General features: G+C 42.8%; 1 protein-coding gene across 2 annotated transcripts; it reads right to left on the bottom strand.

The window, feature by feature from the left end:
- Positions 1–203: 203 nt before the first annotated feature.
- On the bottom strand, positions 204–22,826 carry LOC121580919 (kinesin-like protein KIF2C). 2 transcript variants are annotated; one of them, XM_041896114.2, is made up of 21 exons: positions 22,688–22,826; positions 21,816–21,910; positions 21,420–21,503; positions 21,255–21,303; positions 11,418–11,546; positions 9,629–9,742; positions 9,304–9,404; positions 8,980–9,075; positions 8,830–8,884; positions 8,561–8,723; positions 8,267–8,357; positions 8,119–8,182; positions 6,227–6,318; positions 5,878–6,020; positions 5,294–5,498; positions 4,212–4,322; positions 2,535–2,602; positions 2,355–2,445; positions 1,290–1,373; positions 738–831; positions 204–603 (listed from the first exon to the last, which is right to left on the bottom strand). In XM_041896114.2, exons 1-21 carry the CDS (start codon positions 22,746–22,748, stop codon positions 527–529), a joined length of 2,067 nt encoding a protein of 688 aa, XP_041752048.1. In that variant the 5' UTR covers positions 22,749–22,826; the 3' UTR covers positions 204–526. The 2 variants fall into 2 exon arrangements, with proteins under 2 accessions (XP_041752048.1, XP_041752049.1); XM_041896115.2 differs by lacking the exon at positions 11,418–11,546.
- Between the last annotated feature and the right edge of the window lie 2,671 nt (positions 22,827–25,497).

The following is a 25,497-nucleotide window of genomic DNA, read 5'->3' as shown; positions in this document are numbered from 1 at the left end:
GAGTGCTAGGCAGAGGTGCATGGGTCATCCTCCAGCTGTCTCTGTTGATGTCATAGGGCTAGAATGCAGCTCCGGGGTAGGGCATGTGTACAAACACAGGGAAACACATTTAAACTACTTAAACAAAATAAACATGAGAACACAAGCATCAGGCAAATGGTTGGTTGGTTGATAAATGCAACAAAATAACATTACGTTAAGGATGACATATCAATAGGAATACGTTTAATAAAAAACCTTATACTCAAATAATTTCAAAGCTGGACAAATTTTCATTTTGTATACAAATACATTGAAAACATGAATTGTTAACATTCTTTCATGGACATCTATGGTATGTAGTGAGAGGCTTTACATGTTAGAGGTAATGTTTTATTTATTTTGCCATTCATTAAAGTTAGCGGAATTGAATTTATGCCCAATTGAACCCTTGCACAATAGTTAATGCATGATAAAACATTCACAACTCAATGGTACTTTTAATAGCACCATATTTCCAAGTGAACAAGTTGAGTGGCTGTCCCTCTCAGCAATAACCTGATTTGGGCGACAGCCTTGCCAGTCGCTCGCCATCGATGGCAGATTGCAATGCCAGGACTGTGTCTGTCAACAAGAGTAAGCCAAGGCCACAAAGTTAGAAAATCTAGAGGGCACACCTGGGACCAACATTGGCTTTAGATCTCAGGTTAGGCTAATGGAATTAGAAAAGTAACTGGTTCCTCAACACATTCACATACCCAGTAATTTTCTTGCGTAGTCCACAATATCTGTCACCCCAGCCTCAATGTCATATGATGGCATCTCCATTGGCTTGAGAAAATCACTGGCCCTCTGTACAACACATAAGAAAACAAAGACATATGAAACTTACCCATTCAATACAGTCATTTGAAGTGTCAAATATTTTATTACATTTCAATTCAAGCCAAAAATTGGTGCCGTTATAATTTCAGAATGTCAGAACTTTATATTCATCTCCACCATGTGAAAATGACACGTTTCTATGTTTTTTGTTAAAAAAGATGATAAGTGTTTCCAATGACATCAACCAATTAGTAGGCAATACCTACTCATAATTTTTTTGTTTTTGTTTTTTTTAATCACACGATGCACACCAATGATGTCATTGCAAACACTTATCTTACTCTCTCTTTTTTTACTACAAAAAATAGAAAAGCACAATTTTCACATACATTGATGTTGGGGTGGTGCTGGAGATTGTGAATATGAAGTTGACATTTTTGGGAATTTCCCTTTAACATGAGGTGAGAAAAAAAAGCTAGGTATACCGTCAACTCCTCATGCACTCTCTCCTCCAGCTCAGACACCTGGGAAATGGCCTCATACATGTCGGTCATGGGCACAATGGAGTCCTGCAAACAAGACTGGGAGTTAATATTCTTGAAGGCATCACTGTCTAGTGTCCACTTGAGTACTTGATACTATGTCAGACTGAAGACCAGGAAGTATCTAGTACCATCTCTTTAAAGTGACATATTTTCAGTGACAAGCAACTAAACAGGGGCTGCATCTGAAATGGCACCCCACCTCCTAGTCAGGGCCTAAAATTAACACACGACACTGCAAAATGCAGATCGAATTTGGCATTGGTGGGTAAAATGTCTATTTCACCAGCAACATTGGCAGGTGGTCAGGGCTCCACAGTGTGCACTTCATTCGCATTTGTGAATAAAAATAGTAAAGTATGATCACATTTATAGTCAAATTAATGCTGCAGTAGCTGTTTTCAAAGTATTTCTGCAGTTTTGTTTCATAGCTGATAAATTAAATTGCACAAAGTCAAAGAAGTACGAATCCTATAGCATATCCCACCTCACGCTGCAACACTGCCTGGCTGGGGGCCGTGCGCAGGTTAAGAGCTGAGCAGAGGCATAAAAGTTGGCTTTTTTGGCTATTTAAATTGTTTTGTTCACAAGCTAGGTTGTTTTTCAATGTTTGAGTTTCATCTGCTAGGGAAGAGAAGACAACGCTGCTACTAGTCAGACAATCTCACAGGCACAAACATGACTAACAATTGTAACCGCCCAACCTTAAAGGGGAGGTGAACATTTGTCTCATCTGTGATATTTTGGTTAAGACTCACATCACAAAAAATGAAATGAAATTAAAACAATATACCACATTACTTCTTAGTAGTAATACATTTATTGTTTTAGAAACATTACAAAGCATGCTCATCCATTTGTGTTTTGTTTGTGTAATTTCAGCGACATTCTTATTCTATTTTGGCTGGTAAAAAATCTGAGTGGTGGGTAGATTTTTTATCTAACTGCCACAGTGGCTGGCGAACCAAAAAGCACTACTTTATCACACCCAAGGTCTTTCGATCTCACCTCCTCTGAGGAGCTGTTCTCCACTTCCATCTCAATCTTCTTGGGAAGATCAGCATCATTCACCCTGGATGTCCCGTTCAGTCCCTTCGCTCTATGACAAGGAACAAAATACATAAGAAACATTTACCACTGAAAATCAACAACAACATACTTACTATCCATTCATGGGTTTGAGTGTACCTGTCTGCATAGCGTAGTGTGTTTAGAGTGTAATCGCATGAGGCCATTCCAGGAGACACCATAGCAATCTGGAACATAAGAAAACCAATAAACATTATAGCCGATATTAAGTATAGGGACAAAGTGGAGGAGCAATTCAGCGGGTCGAATAAGAGGCGTATGTGGCAGGGGCTCCTAACGATCACAGATTACAAAAAGAAAGCCAGCCACGTCACGGACACTAACGCCGCCCTACCAGATGAGCTAAACACCTTATTCCCCACGCTTCGAGCACAACGACGACTGAGCGGACAAGGAGAGCCCCTGAGGACAACAAGGGTTACGTACTTACGGTCTCCACAGAGGACCTGTGTAAGTCATTCAAACGTGTTAACCCTCGTAAGGCTGCCGGCCCAGACGGCATCCCTAGCCACGCCCTCAGAGCATGTGCAGACCAGCTGGCTGTTGTGTTTTCAGACATTTTCAATCTCTCTAGCTCAGGCCGCTATCCCCACCTGCTTCAAGATGTCCACTATCATCCCCGTGCCCAAGAAAGGGAAAGTAACTGAATGACTAGCGACCCGTAGCACTCACTCACTTCATCATGAAGTGCTTCAAGAGGCTAGTCAAAGACCACATCACCTCTTCCCTCCCCGACACACTCAACCCGCTCCAATTCGCCTACCGCCCGACAGATTCACGGACGATGCAAATGCCATTGTACTGCACATTGCCCTCACCCACCTGGACAAAAGGAATGCATTTGTGAGGATTCTGTTCATCGACTACAGCTCGGCCTTCAATACCATAGTGCCCTCTAAGCTTAACACAAAGCTCACGGCCCTGAACTCCTCCCTATGCAACTGGGTCCTGGACTTCCTGACAGGCCACCCCCTAGGTGGTGAAGGTAGGCAACATTACCTCTTCCACACTGATTCTCGCTGACGACATGACAGTAGTAGGCCTGATTACCAACAATGACAAGACTGCCTACAGGGAGGATGTGAGTACTCTGACGGCGTGGTGCCAGGTAAAAAAACCTCTCCTTAAAGTCAGAAATACAAAAAGGAGCTTATTGTGGACTTCAGGAGGAACAAGGCTAGGCACGCCCCCTTCCTCATCAACGGAGCCACCATGGAGACTGTCAAAAATGTACGCTGAGGAACTTGACATCTCCAAGGAGCTGAAATGGTCAAACCACACACACACACTGGTGAAGGCAAGACAGTGACTCTTCAACCTCATGATGCTGAAAAAATGTGGCCTGTCTCCAAACTGTCGGGCTGCATCACACTGGTACGGCAACTCCACCGGCGCGGACTGCAAGGTGCTACAGAGGGTGGTATGCTCAACCGTACACACCCTTGGGTGCACACTGCCTGCCCTCAGGACACCTACACCACCAGGGGTCGCAGGAAGGACAAAAGGATCATCAGGGACCCCAGCCACGGCCAGTTCTCCCCGTTTCCATCATTCAGACGCAGGCAGTATAGGAGCATCATGGCAAAAACTGTAAGACTGGCCAATAGCTTGTACACCCAGATCAGGCTGCTGAATAGACACCACTAGTCAGCTACCTGCTCCCACTGTCCCCCTCCTGCCACCCCAGACTTCCTACCCCCCCCTAATAATAAGACATTTTTCAGACTGTGCCTCTAGACCTAAAGCCCAAAGAAAGGAGGAGGAGTCAAGCCTTACCATGCATGTCCTGGAGTTCTCTCCGATGAAGGAATCTCGGAGCACCTGTGTCAGCTTGCTCATCCTGAAGGGTATGTGGTGGCTGTCCATCCCCAATGAGCGAATACATTCCTACAGGGAGAGGAGGAAGCAAGCAAGCAGCGTTCAAACCAGCATTTCGCAAACTAGGGGTCGCGACCCCACACAAGAGAAACTGAAATTAAAAAAAGAACACTTGGTTCATAGAACCGGGGTTACGTCAGTAACCTCTGGTAGCCACTAGATGCAGTTGTAATAAACAGAGTGGTTTCAGTTTTCTTCCTACAAATGTGGCTCTATCCTTTGAACCGTTTAAACTACAAAGTATTATGATCCCACCACTGAAAGACACGACTCTCAGGAACATGTATAAGCCTTCTGTTTCCCTCCACAATGCCCACAAGTCGCAGGATTCATTAGAACAGAGTTGACAAGACCAGGCACTAAATCAGACTGGGAAAAAGAACAATGACGTTGTTTTCTACACATTATTGCCTGATAATCTTCTGAACTTCCCAATACTTTTCTGATGCATTTTAGTCTCTTCAAACCATACCTCCTTCAGATTGAAATACTGTCAAAAGTACTCAGACTGATTTGTAATAGAATTATATGCCCAATTAAAAAAGTAAATGTCGATTACTTTTTTTGTTATTATTATTATTATACATTGATAAAAAAATGTACATGGTGGCGTCGCGGAAAAAAATTGATATCAAAACGGCGTCGCGGGCCAAAAAAGTTTCAAAAAAGGTTATTTTGAGGTCACAAGATATTGTTACATTGATACACTGTTGACATTGCCTACACATTTCTGAAGGCTTATGCTGTATATAGAGGTGGTTCATACCTGCTATATGATCAGGGTCATATTCTCTAGGCATAAAACTGAAGAAAACGGACTGCAACAGAGGGACTAACTGAACATGTCCAATTAGAAACACCTGTTCCCATTTTCTGTTGCAAAACATTTTGCTACGGTGTGTTCACTAATGAATACGACCCAGGTAAAGGGAGGTCTAAAGAGTGAGAATAGAAGGACAGTAGACAGTAGTTGTATTCACCTTGAGAGCCAGCAGGCTGCGGTTGATCTCGGCCGTCTCTACGAGGGTTTGTCTGTCGTTGCTGCTGACGTCTGTGCCCCTTTCGTTCCCCGCCAGGTCCACCAGGGAGAACTTTCCGTGCAGCTTGTTCCTCCTCCGCAGGATCACCTGCAGGATGGCGTGGGAGCGAGACGAGTTGGCGTTGGCGGACGTCTGGCCAGACGTCCTGAGAAAGATGCATCAGATCGTCGTCACAAATAAATCACTATGCACTTACACTTTAAAATAAGTTGTATTGATCCTTTTTTGTTTCTGGAGGACTCTATAGGGCTTTAGTATGCTAAAGTTAGATGAGATATTCATATTTGTCAAAATACAAAACAGGAACAGAAGACAACACACTTGCTAGACAGGGGGAGGGAAAACCAGGGGTCTGTTCAGGAGGGCGCAACGTTCCAAAATGTACAGTGTAGACAAGATATGATTTGTGTGTCAAGCAGAATAGGGAATCCTGTCAGCTCTACTAATTCCATGTATATCTGTAACGTTTTGAATGTTTCACCTCACTGAATACACTCCGGGTGGAGTCAAAACAACATATGTACCTGCATGCACTGCCCATCTCAATCATCTTGATGACGTCTTCAGCACACGACACGTACATCTCCTGCAGGCCGACCACCTGGACCTGTTGTTTCTCATCCTCTAGCACTCTCAGCTTGGCCTTCTTGTTCAGCAGATCAAACACCTGCATATGGGAAGCCAAGTGTTAGTAGTGCTCTGGTCAAAAGTAGTTCACTATATAGGTTGCCATTTGGGACACAACCTTAGTCATATCTAAAATTAGTCTAAACTTCTGTTCCAATCATGATGGATTCTCCACCAACAACAAAACATTTCTACCATCCAAATCACCAAGCTGCTTGAGGAGTACTACGAGTGCTTCCTTCTCACCTTGCCGTTGTAGATCTCAAAGAAGGTCACATAGGGGCACAGGTCCTGACTGGAATATCTCCTCTGCTTCAGAAGGGTGAACACATCCTGAGCTAAAGAACAAGTAAGAGGAACAAGAAGTTACAAGACACTGAAAGACATCATGGAAGTATCGCCTAAGTAAAGGTTATGTACAGTGCATTCGGAAAGTATTACGACCCCTTGACTTTTTCCACATTGTTACGTTAAAGCCTTATTTTAAAATGAAATGTAGTTTTTTTTGTGTGAAAAAAAAAATCACTCAATCTACAGACAATACCCCATAATGACGAAGCAAAAACTGGTTTTTAGAATTGTTTTCAAATGTATAAAAAAAAAAAAAACGGAAATCACATTTACATAAGTATTCAGACCCTTTACTCAGTACTTTGTTGAAGCACCTTTGGCAGCAATTACAGCCTCGAGTCTTCTTGGGTATGACGCTGCAAGCTTGGCACACCTGTATTTGGGGAGTTTCTCCCATTCTTCTCTGCAGATCCTCTCAAGCTCTGTCAGGTTGGCTGGGGAGCGTCGCTGCACAGCTATTTTCAGGTCTCTCCAGATATGTTCGATCTGGTTCAAGTCCGGGCTCTGGCTGGGCCACTCAAGGACATTCAGAGACTTGTCCAGAAGCCACTCCTGCATTGTCTTGGCTGTGTGCTTAGGGTTGTTGTCCTGTTGGAAGGTGAACCTTCACCCCAGTCTGAGGTCCTGAGCGCTCTGGAGCAGGTTTTCATCAAGGATCTCTGTACTTTGCTCCGTTCATCTTTCCATTGATCCTGACTAGTCTCCCAGTCCCTGCCGCTGAAAAACATCCACACAGCATGATTCTGCCAGGTTTCCTCTAGATGTGACGCTTGGCATTCAGGCCAAAGAGTTCAATCTTGGTTTCATCAGACCAGAGAATCTTGTTTCTCCAAGCGGGCTGTCATGTGCCTTTTACTGAGGAGTGGCTTCCTTCTGGCCACTCTACCATAAAGGCCTGATTGGTAGAGTGCTGCAGAGATGGTTGTCCTTCTGGAAGGTTATCCCATCTCCACAGAGGAACTCTGTCAGAGTGACCATCAGGTTCTTGGTCACCTCCCTGACCAAGGCACTTCTTCCCCGATTGCTCAGTTTGGCCGGGCAGCCAGCTTTAGGAAGAGTCTTGGTGGTTCCAAACTTCTTCCATTTAGGAATGATGGAGGCCAATGTGTTCTTGGGGACCTTCAATGCTGCAGAAAGGTTTTGGTACCCTTCCCCAGATCTGTGCCTTGACACAATCCTGTCTTGGAGGTCTACGGACAATTCCTTCAACCTCATGGCTTGGTTTTTGCTCTGACATGCACTGTCAACTGTTGGACCTTATATAGACAAGTGTATGCCTTTCCAAATCATGTCCAATTAATTTAATTTACCACAGGTGGACTCAAATGAAGTTGTAGAAACATCTCAAGGATGATCAATGGAAACAGGATGCACCTGAGCTCAATTTCGAGTCTCATAGCAAAGGTTCTGAATACTTATGTTAATAAGGTATTTCTTTTTTTATTTGTAATACATTAGAAACATTTCTAAAAACCTGTTTTCGCTTTGTCATTATGGGGTAGTGTGTAGATTGATGAGGGAAAAAAATAATGTAATACATTTTAAAATAGAGCTGTAGCGTAACAACATTTTTAAAAAGGGAAGGGGTCTGAATACTTTCCGAATGCACTGTACGTATAACATTTCCGTACATAAAAAAAAAATGGTATCTAAAATGTGAGGTGGATAGATCTATTTTGTAGTATTGCCCTCAGAAATATCAAAATACTTATAGAAAATAATCAAAAGGGATAACTAAGCCAATATTGTAATGTTGATGCCAATAGAAAGTAGGCATAATCAATTACCCGCCAAGGCATAGATCCCTTTGGAGCTATTCTGGCTCTTCCCTGAAAAATCTCCTCCCATTGTCTGAATAGGGTAAAAGATGGGTAAAATGTTACATGAGACAGTACTGCTATAGTGTCAACCTGACAGGTAAAGGGAAAGACTTACATGAGTTTTACCACTTCCAGTTTGTCCGTAAGCAAAACAAGTTGCCATCCCTCCGTCAAAGATGGTCTGGACAAGAGGCTTGGCGGTAAACCTATCATTAACAAATACAAGTATGTGATTGTCTTGCAAAAACAAGTAATGGTGATACAACCAACAAACTTCATACAAGAGAACATACTTGCAAAAGGGTATTTGAACAGAACGTTTTAAAATCAGCAAATAATAGTAAAATAACCCTGATAGAGAAAACAAACTGAACATAATATTGTTTAGAAAACAATAAAAAGTGAATACCTGTACACTAAGTCATTGGTGGATGACTCGTCAAAGGAGTAGTCAAAATGGAAGACCTGGTTGTCCAAGTATTTGGTCAGGTCCACTTTCTGCTTGGGTTCATGAACGAGCAGCGTTCCATTACCAGGGATAGTCACCACATCAATTTCTTTCTTGGTCACCTCTAAGACAGTCACACATAGAAACTCAACATTAGAATGGACCCAAGAAGCAGGGTGATGATACAAGGAGTGAGTTAAAACGTTCTTAGTTTAGACAATTAAGCATACCTTTATTGTTGAGAGGACGCTTGCGAACACACACACAAATTCTATGAGCTTCAACCTGTTGACCAAAAATAATAATTTAAGATATATTCTCTAATATAATCACTAATTATAAATGCCCTTCCACATTTCAACACTTGTCCTCCATCTTACCGTATCAGATGGAGATAAAGGAAGTACTTCCAAGGTCTCTCTGAAGTCTTCAATCATCTGGTAAAACTGCTTGTTCGGTCGGTTTGTGTCTCCAAACTACAGGAAGCAGAAATACATGTATAAGAGAAGTGTTAAACTGTTGGGTCTGTAGTATTTCAAAATATTTGTGTAAATGCTTTCACTGTGCTGGCAACTTCAAATGCATAAAAATGAATTGGGGTGAATTAACAGTAAGTTAGCTATAGACCTACTGGTCTGCATCTACATGAAAGCTCATTTCCACAGGACAATAGTACCATGTAAACATTATACAATGTCTCATACCTTTCCCTTCTTGGGAACCATGTCATAGCTCTTGACTGCATGGGACAATCTTTTGTTCACTGGTTTGCTCATGTCTTGGGGTAGCACAGATCTCCGTCTGTCTGAAAGAGTGAAGATATCAAATGTGATGAATGATGCTCACGAAGATAGCAGGGCGTCTCAGAGTCTAGAATCAGGTCCCCTTGTCCATTTAATGTCTTATTAATTGTGATCTAGAAGGCAAAACTGATCGGAGATCAGCATTCCTCTTCTGAGACTATTTATGAATACAGGTCCAAAGCGATAAACATAGTGATTTGTGTGACTCAAAGTTCCTAAAGCTCACTTGAGGTGACTGAGGAGACACTCTTGGCTTCATTCTCCTTCAGGGCCTCATTGACTGGCGGCAGGACAACAGTCTGTCTCTGATCGTTCCTCTTCCCCTCTCGGTTGGGCACACCTGGAAAATGAAGCATGTTGAATATCAAGAAGACACAGAGGGAAATAATTATGAGGGTAATGGAATTAATTATTTGAATAACAGTAAGAGATATAGCCTGAGCGCCAGTCGGTTTGTGCCATCATGCCAACTCCGTCACTCGACAATGACATCAATGGAGTTGGCAAGAGCACAAACAGATCTGGGGCCAGCCTATAAAGGATAGGCAAGAAATCAGAAATCAAATCTTATTTGCCACATGTGCCGAATACAACAGGTGTAGACATTAGTGAAATGCTTACAAGCCCTTAACCAACAATGCAGTTAAGAAAATTTAAAAAAATTACATGTGTTAAGTCAAAAGTAAAAAATAGCAAATAATTAAAGAGCAGCAGTAAAATAAAAGAACAGTGGGGAGGCTATATACAGGGGGCACCGGTTAGTCGAGGTAATATGTACATGTGGGTTGAGTTAAAGTGACTATGCATAAATAATAAACAGAGTAGCAGCAGCGTAAAGGGGGGGGGGGGGGCAATGCAAATAGTCCGGATAGCCATGATTAGCTGTTCAGGAGTCTTATGGCTTGGGGGTAGAAGCTGTTAAGAAGCATTTTGGACCTAGACTTGGCACTCCGGTACTGCTTGCCGTGCGGTAGCAGAGAGAACAGTCTATGACTAGGGTGGCTGAAGTCTTTGATAATTTGTAGGGCCTTCCACTGACACCGCCTGGTATTGAGGTCCTGGATGGCAGCAAGCTTGGCCCCAGTGATGTACTGGACAGTACGCACTACCCTCTGTAGTGACTTGTGGTCGGCGGCCGAGTATTTGCCACACCAGGCGGTGATGCAACCAGTCAGGATGCTATCGATGGTGCAGCTGTAGAACTTTGAGGATCTGAGGACCCATGCCAAATCTTTTCAGTCTCCTGAGGGGGAATAGGCTTTGTCGTGCCCTCTTCACTACAGTCTTGGTGTGTTTGGACCATGATAGTTTGCTGGTGATGTGGACACCAAGAAACTTGAAGCTCTCAACCTGTTCCACTACAGCCCTGTCGATGAGAATGGGGGCGTGCTTAGTCCTCTTTTTCCCCCCTGTAGTCCACAATCATCTCCTTTGTCTTGATCACGTTGAGGGAGAGGTTGTTATCCTGGCACCACACGGCCAGGTCTCTGACCTCCTCCCTATAGGCCGTCTCATCGTTGTCGGTGAGCAGGCCTACCACTGTTGTGTCGTCGGCAAACTTAATGATGGTGTTGGAGTCGTGCCTGGCCATGCAGTCATGGGTGAACAGGGAGTACAGGGGGGGGACTGAGCACGCACCCCTGTGGGGCCCCTGTGTTGAGAATCAGCGTGGCAGATGTGTTGTTACCTACCCTTACCACCTGGGGGCGGCCCGTCAGGAAGTCCAGGATCCAGTTGCAGAGGGAGGTGTTTAGTCCCAGGGTCCTTAGCTTAGTGATGAGCTTTGAGGGCACTATGGTGTTGAACGCTGAGCTGTAGTCAATGAACAGCATTCTCACGTAGGTGTTCCTCTTGTCCAGGTGGGAAAGGGCAGTGTGGAGTGCAATAGAGATTGCATCATCTGTGGATCTGTTGGGGCGGTATGTAAATTGGAGTGGGTCTAGGGTTTCTGGGATAATGGTGTTGATGTGAGCCATGACCAGCCTTTCAATCACAAAATGAGAAGCAACCCCCACCTGAAGCTTTGAGGACAGAAGGTGGATACTCTGAAGACAGGAAGTCTTGTTTAGTCTTAGCAGGCTCAGAGATTGGAGGAGGGGGCCGGAACAAGCATGTCTGCCGTATGGACTTTCTGGGAAGTGGAACTGAGAAGAAGAGAATACATTTAGCATAACACCTTTACCACTAAGTTGAATGAAGTAGTCTTGGTATGATTAATAACTCTTGTTCATCATCCTTCTGATCCCAACACTAGACACTAAACCATAGAAATATAATTATTTCTATTTAGGCCTTGTAAACAGCTGGCCAGCTCCTTTACCACCACTAATCCTCTATGCGTGTTCAATTTTAGCTGGGTGAATCAGGCATGCCATAAGCCACGTCAAACTCATTCCAAGGAGGGCCGAGTGTCTGTGGGTTTTCGATCCACCCTTGTACTTGATTGATGAATTAAGGTCACTAATTAGTAAGGAACTCCCCTTTGTTGAACAAGTTGAGGAGACTAAATTATATAATATAATAATATAATATGCCATTTAGCAGACGCTTTTATCCAAAGCGACTTACAGTCATGCGTGCATACATTTTTTGTGTATGGGTGGTCCCGGGGATCGAACCCACTACCTTGGCGTTACAAGCGCCGTGCTCTACCAGCTGAGCTACAGAGGACCACAAATTACTTGGTGTTACCTTAGATTGTAAACTGTCATGGTCAAAATATATAGATTCAATGGTTGTAAAGATGGGGAGAGGTCTGTCCATAATACTTTGACACCACACTCCAAAAAGCAAGTCCTGCAGGCTCTAGTTGTCTTATCTTGATTATTGTTCAGTCATGTGGTCAAGTGCTGCAAAGAAAATACCTAAACTCAGCAAATAAATAAACTTCCTCTCACTGTCAACTGCGTTTACTTTCAGCAAACTTAACATGTGTAAATATTTGTATGACCATAAGATGATTCAACAACAGACAAACTGAACAAGTTCCACAGACTAACAGAAATTGAATAATGTGTCCCTGAACAAAGGGGGGGGTCAAAATCAAAAGTAAGAGTATCTGGTGTGGCCACCAGCTGCATTAAGTACTGCAGTGCATCTCCTCCTCATGGACTGCACCAGATTTGCCAGTTCTTGCTGTGAGATGTTACCCCACTCTTCCACCAAGGCACCTGCAAGTTCCCGGACATTTCTGGGGGGGAATGGCCCTAGCCCTCACCCTCCGATCCAACAGGTCCCAGACGTGCTCAATGGGATTGAGATCCGGGCTCGTCGCTGGCCATGGCAGAACATTTCATGTCCAGCCTCTCTCGGACAGTCTGAGCACTGATGGAGGGATTGTGCGTTCCTGGTGTAACTCGGGCAGTTGTTGTTGCCATCCTGTACCTGACCCGCAGGTGTGATGTTCGGATGTACCGATCCTGTGCAGGTGTTGTTACACGTGGTCTGCCACTGCGAGGACGATCAGCTGTCCGTCCTGTAGCGCTGTCTTAGGCATCTCACAGTACGGACATTGCAATTTATTTCCTTGGCCACATCTGCAGTCCTCATGCCTCCTTGCAGCATGCCTAAGGCACGTTCACGCAGATGAGCAGGGACCCTGGGCTTCTTTTTTTTGTGTTTTTCCAGAGTCAGTAGAAAGGCCTCTTTAGTGTCCTAAGTTTTCATAACTGTGACCTTAATTGCCTACCGTCTGTAAGCTGTTTGTGTCTTAACGACCGTTCCACAGGTGCATGTTCATTAATTGTTTATGGTTCATTGAACAAGCATGGGAAACAGTGTTTCAACCCTTTCCAATGAAGATCTGTGAAGTTATTTGGATTTTTACAAATTATCTTTGCAAGACAGGGTACTGAAAAAGGGACGTTTCTTTTTTTGCTGAGTTTAGTTAACGTCTTAAGGATCGGACCCTTTTCTTCCAATTTTCATCTAAAATGACATACCCAAATCTAACTGCCTGTAGGTCAGGACCTGAAGCAAGGATATGCATATTCTTGATACCATTTCAAAGGAAAAACATTGAAGTTTGTGGAAATGTGAAATTTATGTAGGAGAATATAACACAGATCTGGTAAAAGATAATACAAAACAACATGCGTTTTCTATTTATTTATTCCATCATCTTTGAAATGCAAGAGAAAGGCCACAATATATTGCAGTTTAGGCACAATTTAGATTTTGGCCACTAGATGGCAGCAGTGTGTGTGCAAAGTTTCAGATTGATCCAGTGACGCGTTGCAATACTGGACTATTTTGTATCAAGTCTGGCCACATATGCCGAATTGGTCAACTGGTACATTTTCAAGTACATAACTATAGAGAACATACAAAAATGATATGGTAATACAAAATGTAAATTTACACACTCCCAGGAATGTCATACATGATGGATCATTAGCTTATACACTAACTTTCACACATCTAGTTGGCCGGGCGGGGTGGGTGTGGAGCCAGAGACAGCAGGGGTTCAAACTGTAGAACCCAGTTCCTACATTTGAATATAAAATGGATTTTATCAAACAAAACTATGCTAAATGTTATCTCTGGGACCCTTAGGATGACAAATCAGAAAATACAGAACTAAGAACCGATATAGCCCCTGGTTCTCCTCAGACTTGACTGCCCTTGACCAGCACAAAAACATCCTGTGGCGTACAGCATTAGCATCAAATAGCCCCCGCGATATGCAACTTTTCAGGGAAGTTAGGAACCAATATACACAAGCAGTCAAGAAAGCAAAGGCTAACTTTTTCAAACAGAAATGTGCATCCTGTAGCACTAACTCCAAGAAGTTTTGGGACACTGTAAAGTCCATGGAGAATAAGAGCACTTCCTCCCAGCTGCCCACTGCACTGAGGCTAGGAAACACTATCACCACCGATAAATCTACAATAATCGAGAATCTCAACAAGCATTTTGCTACAGCTGGCCATGCTTTCCATCTGGCTACCACTAACCCGGCCACCAACTCTGCACCCTCTGCTGCAACTTGCCCATGCCCCCCCGCTTCTCCTTCACACAAATTCAGACAGCTGATGTTTTGAAAGCGCTGCAAAATCTGGACCCCTACAAATCAGCTGGGCTAGACAATCTGGACCCTTTCTTTCTAAAACTAGCCGCCGAAATTGTCGCAACCCCTATTACTAGTCTGTTCAACCTCTCTTTCATAACGTCTGAGATCCCCAGAGATTGGAAAGCTGCCGCGGTCATCCCCCTCTTCAAAGGGGGTGACACTCTAGATCCAAACTGCTACAGACCTATATCCATCCTGCCCTGCCTTTCGAAAGTATTTGAAAGCCAAGTTAACAAACAGATCACCGACCATTTCGAATACCACCGTACCTTCTCCGCTATGCAATCCGGTTTCCGAGCTGGTCACGGGTGCACTTCAGCCACGCTCAAGGTCCTAAACGATATTATAACCGCGATTGATAATAGACAGTACTGTGCAGCCGTCTTCATCGACCTGGCCAAGGCTTTCGACTCTGTCAACCACCGCATTCTTATTGGCAGACCAAATAGCCTTGGTTTCTCAAATGACTGCCTCGCCTGGTTCACCAACTACTTCTCAGATAGAGTTCAGTGTGTCAAATCGGAGGGCCTGCTGTCTGGACCTATGGCAGTCTCTATGGGGGTGCCACAGGGTTCAATTCTTGGGCCGACACTTTTCTCCGTGTATATCAATGATGTCGTTCTTGCTGCTGGTGACTCTCAGATCCACCTCTACGCAGACGACACCATTTTGTATACATCTGGCCCTTCATTGGACACTGTGTTAACAAACCTCCAAACGAGCTTCAATGCCATACAACAATCCTTCAGTAGCCTCCAACTGCTCTTAAACACTAGTAAAACTAAATGCATGCTTTTCAAATCGAACGCTGCTGGCACCCGCCCACCCGACTAGAATCACCACTCTCGACGGGTCTGACCTAGAGTATGTGGACAACTACAAATACCTAGGTGTCTGGTTAGACTGTAAACTCAACTTCCAGACTCGCATAAAGAATCTCCAATCCAAAGTTAAATCTAGAATCGGCTTCCTATTTCGCAACAAAGCCTCCTTCACTCATGCTGCCAAACATGCCCTCGTAAAACTGACTATCCTACCGATCCTTGACTTCGGCGATGTCATTTACAAAATAGCCTCCAACACTCTACTCAGCAAATTGGATGTAGTCTATCACAGTGCCATCCGTTTTGTCTCCAAAGCCCCATACACTACCCACCACTGTGACCTGTACGCTCTTGTTGGCTGGTCCTCACTACATGTTCGTCGTCAAACCCACTGGCTCCAGGCCATCTATAAATCACTGCTAGGCAAATCCCCGCCTTATCTTAGCTCATTGGTCACCATAGCAGCACCCACCCGTAGTCTGCGCTCCAGCAGGTATATCTCACTGGTCATTCCCAAAGCCAACACCTCCTTTGGCCGCCATTCCTTCCAGTTCTCTGCTGCCAATGACTGGAACGAATTGCAAAAATCTCTGAAGCTGGAGACTCTTATCTCCCTCAATAACTTTAGGCATCAGTTGTCAGAGCACCTTACCGATCACTGCACCTGTACACAGCCCATCTGAAATTAGCCCACCCAACTACCTCATCCCTATATTGTTATTTATTTTGCTCTTTTGCACCCCAGTATCTCTATTTGCACATAATCTCTTGCACATCTAGCATTCCAGTGTTAATACTATTGTAATTATTCTGCACTATAGCCTATTTATTGCCTTACCTCCATAACTTGCTACATTTGCACACACTGTATATATATTTTCTGTTGTATTTTTGACTTTATGTTTTTTACCCCATATGTAACTCTGTGTTGTTTTTATTGCACTGCTTTGCTTTATCTTGGCCAGGTCGCAGTTGTAAATGAGAACCTGTTCTCAACTGGCTTACCTGGTTAAATAAAGGTTAAATAAAAAATAAAATAAAAAATCAGAGCAAGATTACTGAATGTAAGTACATTATTTACCTTCAGAGGTGAATGTATCAAACCAATTGCCGTGATACGTTTTTTGTTGCTGTGCACTCTCCTCAAACAATAGCATGGTTTTTTTTCTTCAATGTAATAGCTACTGTAAATTGGACAGTGCAGTTAGATTAACAAGAATGTAAGCTTTCTGCCCATATATGACATGTCTATGTCCTGGAAAGTTTGCTGTTACTTACAATAGTCATGCTAATCACATTAGCGCACGTTAGCTCAACCGTCCTGTATACGGGACACCGATCCCGTAGAGGTTAAGCTGCAGCTAGCCCAGAACAGAGTGGCAAATCTTGCTCTTCATTGTAATCAGAAGGCTAATATAAATAATATGCATGCCAGTCTCTCCTGGCTAAAAGTTGAGGCGAGTGACTGCATCACTTCTTTTTATAAGAAACATTGTGTGGAAAATTCCAAATTGTTTACATAGTCAACTTATACACGGCTCTGACACACACTTACCCCACCAGACATGCCACCAGTCAGCCACCAATTGTGCAAGTTCTAAAAAGATGAGGCGCCTGTAATTTTCATCATAGGTACACGTCAACTATGACAGACAAAATGAGAAGAAAAAAAATCCAGAAAATCACATTGTAGGATTTTTAATGAATTGATTTGCAAATTATGGTGGAAAATAAGTATTTGGTCAATAACAAAAGTTTCTCAATACTTTGTTATATACCCTTTGTTGGCAATGACACAGGTCAAACGTTTTCTGTAAGTCTTCACAAGGTTCTCACACTGTTGCTGGTATTTTGGCCCATTCCTCCATGCAGATCTCCTCTAGAGCAGTGATGTTTTGGGGCTGTCGCTGGGCAACACGGACTTTCAACTCCCTCCAAAGATTTTCTATGGGGTTGAGATCTGGAGACTGGCTAGACCACTCCAGGACCTTGAAATGCTTCTTACGAAGCCACTCCTTCGTTGCCCGGGCGGTGTGTTTGGGATCATTGTCATGCTGAAAGACCCAGCCACGTTTCATCTTCAATGCCCTTGCTGATGGAAGGAGGTTTTCACTCAAAATCTCACGATACATGGCCCCATTCATTCTTTCCTTTACACGGATCAGTCGTCCTGGTCCCTTTGCAGAAAAACAGCCCCAAAGCATGATGTTTCCACCCCCATGCTTCACAGTAGGTATGGTGTTCTTTGGATGCAACTCAGCATTCTTTGTCCTCCAAACACGACGAATTGAGTTTACCAAAAAGTTCTATTTTGGTTTCATCTGACCATATGACATTCTCCCAATCCTCTTCTGGATCATCCAAATGCACTCTAGCAAACTTCAGACGGGCCTGGACATGTACTGGCTTAAGCAGGGGGACACGTCTGGCACTGCAGGATTTGAGTCCCTGGCGGCGTAGTGTGTTACTGATGGTAGGCTTTGTTACTTTGGTCCCAGCTCTCCGCAGGTCATTCACTAGGTCCCCCCGTGTGGTTCTGGGATTTTTGCTCACCGTTCTTGTGATCATTTTGACTCCACGGGGTGAGATCTTGCGTGGAGCCCCAGATCGAGGGAGATTATCAGTGGTCCTGTATGTCTTCCATTTCCTAATAATTGCTCCCACAATTGATTTCTTCAAACCAAGCTGCTTACCTATTGGAGATTCAGTCTTCCCAGCCTGGTGCAGGTCTACAATTTTGTTTCTGGTGTCCTTTGACAGCTCTTTGGTCTTGGCCATAGTGGAGTTTGGAGTGTGACTGTTTGAGGTTGTGGACAGGTGTCTTTTATACTGATAACAAGTTCAAACAGGTGACAATTAATACAGGTAACGAGTGGAGCACAGAGGAGCCTCTTAAAGAAGAAGTTACAGGTCTGTGAGAGCCAGAAATCTTGCTTGTTTGTAGGTGACCAAATACTTATTTTCCACCATAATTTGCAAATAAATTCATTAAAAATCCTACAATGTGATTTTCTGGATTTTTTTTCTTCTCATTTTGTCTGTCATAGTTGACGTGTACCTATGATGAAAATTACAGGCCTCTCTCATCTTTTTAAGTGGGAGAACTTGCACAATTGGTGGCTGACTAAATACTTTTTTCCCCCACTGTAGAGCCATTAATGCATGGAACTCCCATCTCATATTGCTCAAATGAACAGCAAACATGGTTTAAAAAACAACAGATAAAGCAACATCTCATGGCACAATGCCTCACCTCTATTTGACCTAGATATTGTGGGTATGTATTGATATGTAGGCTACGTGTGCCGTTTTTAAATGTATGTAGTTCTGTCCTTCAGCTGTTCTTGTCTATTAATGTTCTGTATGTCGTCATATTTCATGTGTAAGAGTAAACGCTGTTTTCACAACAATGGGGATTCTAATAAAATACCAAATACCCTCACCTGGTTGTCTAGGTCTTAATTAACACCAAGTCACTTGGCTCGGTCATATCCTCACATGGTCTCTCCTATCATTGCTACGCAGATGACACACAATTAATTTTCTCCTTTCCCCCTTCTGATAAACAGGTGGCGAATCGCATCTCTGCATGTCTGGCAGACATGTCAGTGTGGATGTCGAATCACCATCTCAAGCTGAACCTCGGCAAGACAGAGCTGCTCTTCCTCCTGGGGAAGGACTGCCCGCTCCATGATCTCGCCATCACGGTTGACAACTCCATTGTGTCCTCCTCCCAGAGTGCAAAGAACCTTGGCGTGACCCTGGACAACACCCTGTCGTTCTTCGCTAACATCAAAGCGGTGACCCGATCCTGCAGGTTCATGCTCTACAACATTTGCAGAGTACGACCCTACCTTACACAGAAAGCGGCACAGGTCCTAATCCAGGCACTTGTCATCTCCCGTCTGGATTACTGCAACTCGCTGTTGGCTGGGCTCCCTGCCTGTGCCATTAAACCCCTACAACTCATCCAGAACGCTGCAGCCCGTCTGGTGTTCAACCTTCCCAAGTTCTCTCATGTCACCCCGCTCCTCCGCACACTCCACTGGCTTCCAGTTGAGGCTCGCATCTACTACAAGACCATGGTGCTTGCCTACGGAGCTGTGAGGGGAACGGCACCTCCTTACCTTCAGGCTCTGATCAGACCCTCCACCCAAACGAGGGCACTACGTTCATCCACCTCTGGCCTGCTAGCTCCCCTACCTCTATGGAAGCACAGTTCCTGCTCAGCCCAGTCAAAGCTATTCGCTGCTATGGCACCCCAATGGTGGAACAAGCTCCCCCACGACGCCAGGACAGCGGAGTCACTGATCACCTTCCGGAGACACTTGAAACCCTACCTCTTTAAGGAATACCTGGAATAGTATAAAGTAATCCTTCTTCCCCCAAAAAAAAAAAAAAAAGGTGGTTGTCCCACTGGCTATCATAAGTTGAATCTACCAATTTGTAAGTCGCTCTGGATAAGAGCATCTGCTAAATGATGTAAATGTAAATTGAAAGGAAAAATCAAAAACATTGCACTAGAAAGAGTGCTAGTACCCTTAACAAAACTGCTTAGGGTCACTTTACAGTACAAATACACTGAGTATACCAAACATTAGGATCACCTTCCTAATATTGAGTTACACCTCCCCTGTTGCCCTCAGAACAGCCTCAATTCATTGGAGCCTGGATTCTACAAGGTGTCGAAAGCGTTCCACAGGGATGCTGGCCCATGTTGATTCCAACGCTTCCCACAGTTGTGTCAAGTTGGCTGGATACCCTTTGGGTGGTGGACCATTTTTGAAAAACACAGCAGCGTTGCAGTTCTTGACAAACCGGTGCACCTGGCACCTACTACCATACCCCATTCAAAGGCACTTAAATATTTTGTCGTGCCCGTTCACCCTCTGAATGGCACTGAAATGCACAATCCATGGCACAATTGTCTCAAGGCTTAGAAATCCTTCTTTAACCGGTCTCCAACCCTTCATCTACACTGATTGAAGTGGTGACATCAATAAGGGATCATAGCTTTCACCTGGATTCACCTGGTCAGTCTGTGTCATGGAAAGAGCGGTTCATAATGTTTGGTATACTCAAGTCTATGTCTATATAGTTTCAACCACAGTAGACTGATTTAAGATTGAATACAGACATATTTTGGAACCTATTCCATATGGAACCCATTGTCACAAAATTGAATTGTAGTTGTAAACAGTATGGTATACATCTTCTCTGTACATGATTGGTAGCCATCACGGACCAAATAGTTAATCAATTATTTATGTACAGATAACGTACTGTCCCACTACAAGGGCAGTTCCACTCAACACCAAAAGTTTGTAAAGTTATTGTGCATCTGAAGATACAGGCCACTGTGATTTTATCTTCAAATCAAGGTACAAGTGTGAGGAAAATAGCCCTATATGATGGGATTCCATCTAATATAAAGTGATTTAGCATATGATTTGCTTAGAGAGCAACATACATTGCATGCAAACATACATTGCATGCAAACCTGTCTCCTCAGGACCCGCTGGAGCAGAAGCTTATGAAGGAAATATCCTTAAAAATCAACCATCACACACACACACCACACCAATGAAATACACACTTCTAAGACGGGGGTAGGCATCTAGATTCAGCTGCAGGATGATTTTTGTTTCGGAGTGAATGGTTGGGAGCTGGAACATAATTATAATAATTTGTACACTGCAAATTGTCCGCAACTAAGTCCAAAAAGATATTTGAAAGTAAAAATAATTTAATTGTTGATTACATTGAGACATGATCACGTCTCTTTTTTTTAATTCATGGGAATATTTTCACAGATTTCCTAAATTAACAGATTTTCATAAACTAAACTCATTTTTTGCTGAATTCCTATTGATTTTACAGTCTTTTCTAACCCCCCAAAAACCCTGTTCTAAGACATACTAGAACTACTCCTAATAACTTAAAGACAAATCACTTACGATTGGAAGGAGCAGGGATCCTGGATGAACGGAGACGGCTTTCATATTTCTGGAGAAAATAAAATCACACATGTAGACATTGTTCCTGACTTTAGGACTATCAACTTTCAAATGCAATACACTATGAAGCTCAAGTTCCTAGGCCCACCCCTAGAGTAGGCTTACCTTCTCTCCAGGAGTAGGTGTAGTAGCGGATTTCATGTGCTCAAAAAGCTCTTCATTCAGGGACCATAATTCATTCATTTCGAGCTAAAGGACAGGAATAGCAGCAGTATGTCAACAATCATCCGTTTCAGTTTAAAAGACTTGCAGCACATAGCATAGCTAGATCTTTGAAAGATCCAACTATTGTCATCCAGATCTCTTACACGAGTCCAAACGTATTACATGTCACTCAAACTAGTTTAAACGGGATATTCCACTCAAAGAAACATGTTAGTATTTTGTTCATTAGTCAACTGTTGATATGGTCCCAAAAAAGCATCAGTAAAGTTTAAGATCGAGCACTTTCAGTCAATTGTTCTCTGTAACATAGACAAGGCACTCTTTTGAGTCACTTACCTCCTTTCCCCTGCATACTGATTTCTCAAACCATTCAACCTTCACAGTAGATTTTGTGGAATCAACAGCTTTGACGTTTGCAGGATGCACTCGCCCTATAAACACATTCAGCCATCAGTCACATTACACCACCTGTTAGCAAGTTCACACCAATGCCTAGCTGACTAAACTCCACGGGGAAGGAAGTTGGTGGAGTTCATTAGAAACTTCCTTAACCGTAGAGTTTAGTCAGTTAATCAAATTGCAATGCCCTGCCTGGACCAGAGCTAATATTAGGTAGCTAACGTTAGTCACCCATTTCTACAAGAGGGTAACGTTAACTATACTAGTAAAAACTAACCAACGGATGGCTTCATTATTATCCTGTCCAACTAACGTTAGCAAAGTTAACTACCTAGCTAAATGTACTAAAGTATTTAGCCATCTTGTTTCTTTGTAACTACAGTAGCTAACTATTTAAGTCAGTAGGCACCTGTAATAATTACAGACTATTAGCTAGTTACTGCAAATCAACAACCACACAGGTAAGATTAGCCGTGCCGTGCGCAGTTAACGTTGTGTTGAGTAAATTCGGCTAGCTGTGTTCAACTCATTCACCTATACTATACAGTACAGTAACTGACTTAAGTATTTTTAAAAAAGTTAGTTACTGTAGCTAATACAACAAATAACATCCAAATACATAACGTACGTTCCTGTTAGCTAACTAAGAAGCGAAATCATGTGGGAGGCAAATCTAACTTGCTAACCACCTTAACGTAATGTGTATATTTGGTTGTATTGTGCAGCGCACATTTGAAAAAGAGACCTAGCCAAAGTTCCCTGGTAAAATGAAGGTACAATAAATAAATAAAGTTTGCTACACAGCTTACCATCGCTTCTTTGGATGTTGACTGAAAGCCCAACAAGAAGGTTCGTCATAATTGAATCCATGTTTATTCGTGTGCTCACTTGACACTCTTAAAAAGTTATCAAAACCCAGTCAACCGCCAAAAGTTTGAAAGTTGTCTGACGTCACCGGAAGAAGTAGAAAAGGCGATGCTCATTGGTCGGGGGCAAGGATGTTTAGTTTTAGGCTAGTTTATTACCTATTTCGACTATTTGAAAAACAAGCACACATAAAACTTTAAAAAGACACCCATGTACGTGACACAATAAAGTCTGGGACGTATTTCCATTGTGGTCCTCTTGTGACAAGATCGCTCGGCAAGATTGGCAACACGGTTGTAACGTAAACGTCGTCATGGCTAGAAGGACTCTACGCTAGCTTTTGTCAAATTAATGTCAGATTGGAATTTTCGTAGCAGATCAGGAGAATTGATGCAGCACAGGCAGGTTAGGATACTTAACATAGCAGGTTAGGATAATTAGGAAAAGGGTTAGGGTTAACTAAAATGCAACTAAAATGTTTGACTTTAATTTGACAAAAGCTGGATCCCTTCCAGCCATGACCTAGTATGGTAGTAAAATATTTACAAAACATAAAAACAAATATAATAAAAACATCTATTACATTATTGCAGTTACCTGCGCAGTTGTCGTATCCATTTGAAGAAGTATGTGGTAATCTTTTATTTTGTACATTTAATAGAAACCATTCACTTGAACTTATGTCGTTTCTGACATTGTGACATATTGCTTGCATTTCCCATTTAAAATATGGGTGTATGATGCAATGACATACATAACCACAGTATGGCAGTAGCTAGCTACCCGTTTGGAACCTCTGTAGCTACCGGCCAGCTGCATGAAAGGTTTTTTTGGAACCTCTGAAATGACAAATGACCGTATACAGTATGATCCACCACTTCTCACAATGGTGCATGGTGCTCGTTTAGGAAAGTTAGATCAAAGCTGAATCAGTCTTGGAAGATCACATAATGACTCATCAGTGTTCAACATAACATAAAAACACCACCTAATTTCTTATGAGTCCCCAAAAATTATCATGTGGCCAAAACTGCCAATTGTTTTATTCATGTAGGCTACACTGTCCCGCGAATGTCCCGCAATAACATCCTGTTGTCCTGCATTTTTATATTTTAAATGTGGTCACCCTAATAAATTATATGACTCAAATCAAATTCAACAATGTCTTACTGTGACTCATTATGTTATTTAGTGTAATCAAAGATTTGATCTTGACACCTTCCACCTTTTATTTAGATGCCCAGCCAGCCCCCCAAGATGTTCCTGGGACCTGCCTGAGGACATCATTACCTTGTTCAGTGTGGATGGAGATTAAGTCACACCATTTTAGGGGAAGATCAATAGTTACTTTATCTGCAATTTAACCCAGATTCTGTGGGAAAATAAAGTCATTGGACAATATGGTAAAAAACTGTGCCACAGTTTGCTCTTTAATTTGTGGGTGGCTTTGAAAAGGCTAAATGAGTCATTCGGTTTCGCATTAGGTCTAAAAAGTGTTTAAACTGAATTGCTAATACAGAATGGCCAGGTTACAGACCATGAAAATATATTTCCCCTCAGTTCAACTAATGGATGATAACCTAATGAGTCTAGAGTATAGGTAGATTAGACTCAATCACAACATAGTCTGGCCAGAATAGACATATGGTGGCCAACAATACAAAACAATAGGCACATAATTCAAAAGTAAAAAATAAAGAAATTAAGAAATATAAAAACAAGCAATGTCAGAGTCTATCGTTCAAAAGTTTGGGGTCACTTAGAAATGTCCTTGTTTTCCATGAAAACATACATTAAATGAGTTTGAATAGGAAATATAGCAAAATGAATAGGAAATGTAGTCATTGACAAGGTTAGAAATAATGATTTTTAATTGAAATAATAATTGTGTCCTTCAAACTTTGCTTTCGACAAAGAATCCTCAATTTGCAGCAATTTCAGCCTTGCAGACCTTTGGCATTCTAGTTGTCAATTTGTTGAGGTAATCTGAAGAGATTTCACCCCATGCTTCCTGAAACACCTCCCACAAGTTGGATTGGCTTGATGGGCACTTCTTATGTACCATACGGTCAAGCTGCTCCCACAACAGCTCAATAGGGTTGAGATCCGGTGACTGTGCTGGCCACTCCATTATAGACAGAATACCAGCTGACTGCTTCTTCCCTAAATAGTTCTTGCATAGTTTGGAGCTGTGCTTTGGGTCATTGTCCTGTTGTAGGAGGAAATTGGCTCCAATCAAGCGTCGTCTACAGGGTATGGGATGGCGTTGCAAAATGGAGTGATAGCCTTCATTCTTCAATATCCATTTTACCCTGTACAAATCTCCCACTTTAGCACCACCATAGCACCCCCAGACCATCACATTGCCTCCACCATGCTTGACAGATGGCATCAAGCACTCCTCCAGCATCTTTTCATTTGGTCTGCGTCTCACAAATGTTCTTCTTTGTGATCCGAACACCTCAAACTTCGATTCGTCTGTCCATAACACTTTTTTCCAATCTTCCTCTGTCCAGTGGCTGTGTTCTTTTGCCCATCTTAATCTTTTATTTTTATTGGCCAGTCTGAGATATGGCTTTTTCTTTGCAACTCTGCCTAGAAGGTCAGCATCCCGGAGTCGCCTCTTCACTGTTGATGTTGAGACTGGTGTTTTGCGGGTACTATTTAATGAAGCTGCCAGTTAAGGACCTGTGAGGCGTCTGTTTCTCAAACTAGACACTCTAATGTATTTGTCCTCTTGCTCAGTTGTGCA

Source organism: Coregonus clupeaformis, chromosome 14 (assembly GCF_020615455.1).
Source record: "Coregonus clupeaformis isolate EN_2021a chromosome 14, ASM2061545v1, whole genome shotgun sequence".
Classification (NCBI taxonomy): Eukaryota; Metazoa; Chordata; class Actinopteri; order Salmoniformes; family Salmonidae; genus Coregonus; species Coregonus clupeaformis.
This window is presented reverse-complemented; position numbering and strand designations above follow the sequence as displayed.

Bases quoted from the DNA above. Each gene is read 5' to 3' on its own strand.
- LOC121580919 (XM_041896114.2), bottom strand. From the start codon at position 22,748: ATGGATTCAATTATGACGAACCTTCTTGTTGGGCTTTCAGTCAACATC. The intron at 21,304-21,419 runs GTAAGCCTACTC...TATTTTCTCCAG, and splicing joins CACCTACTCCTGGAGAGAAG to AAATATGAAAGCCGTCTCCG. The intron at 6,021-6,226 runs GTGAGAAGGAAG...TCCCATATGCAG, and splicing joins TTGAGATCTACAACGGCAAG to GTGTTTGATCTGCTGAACAA.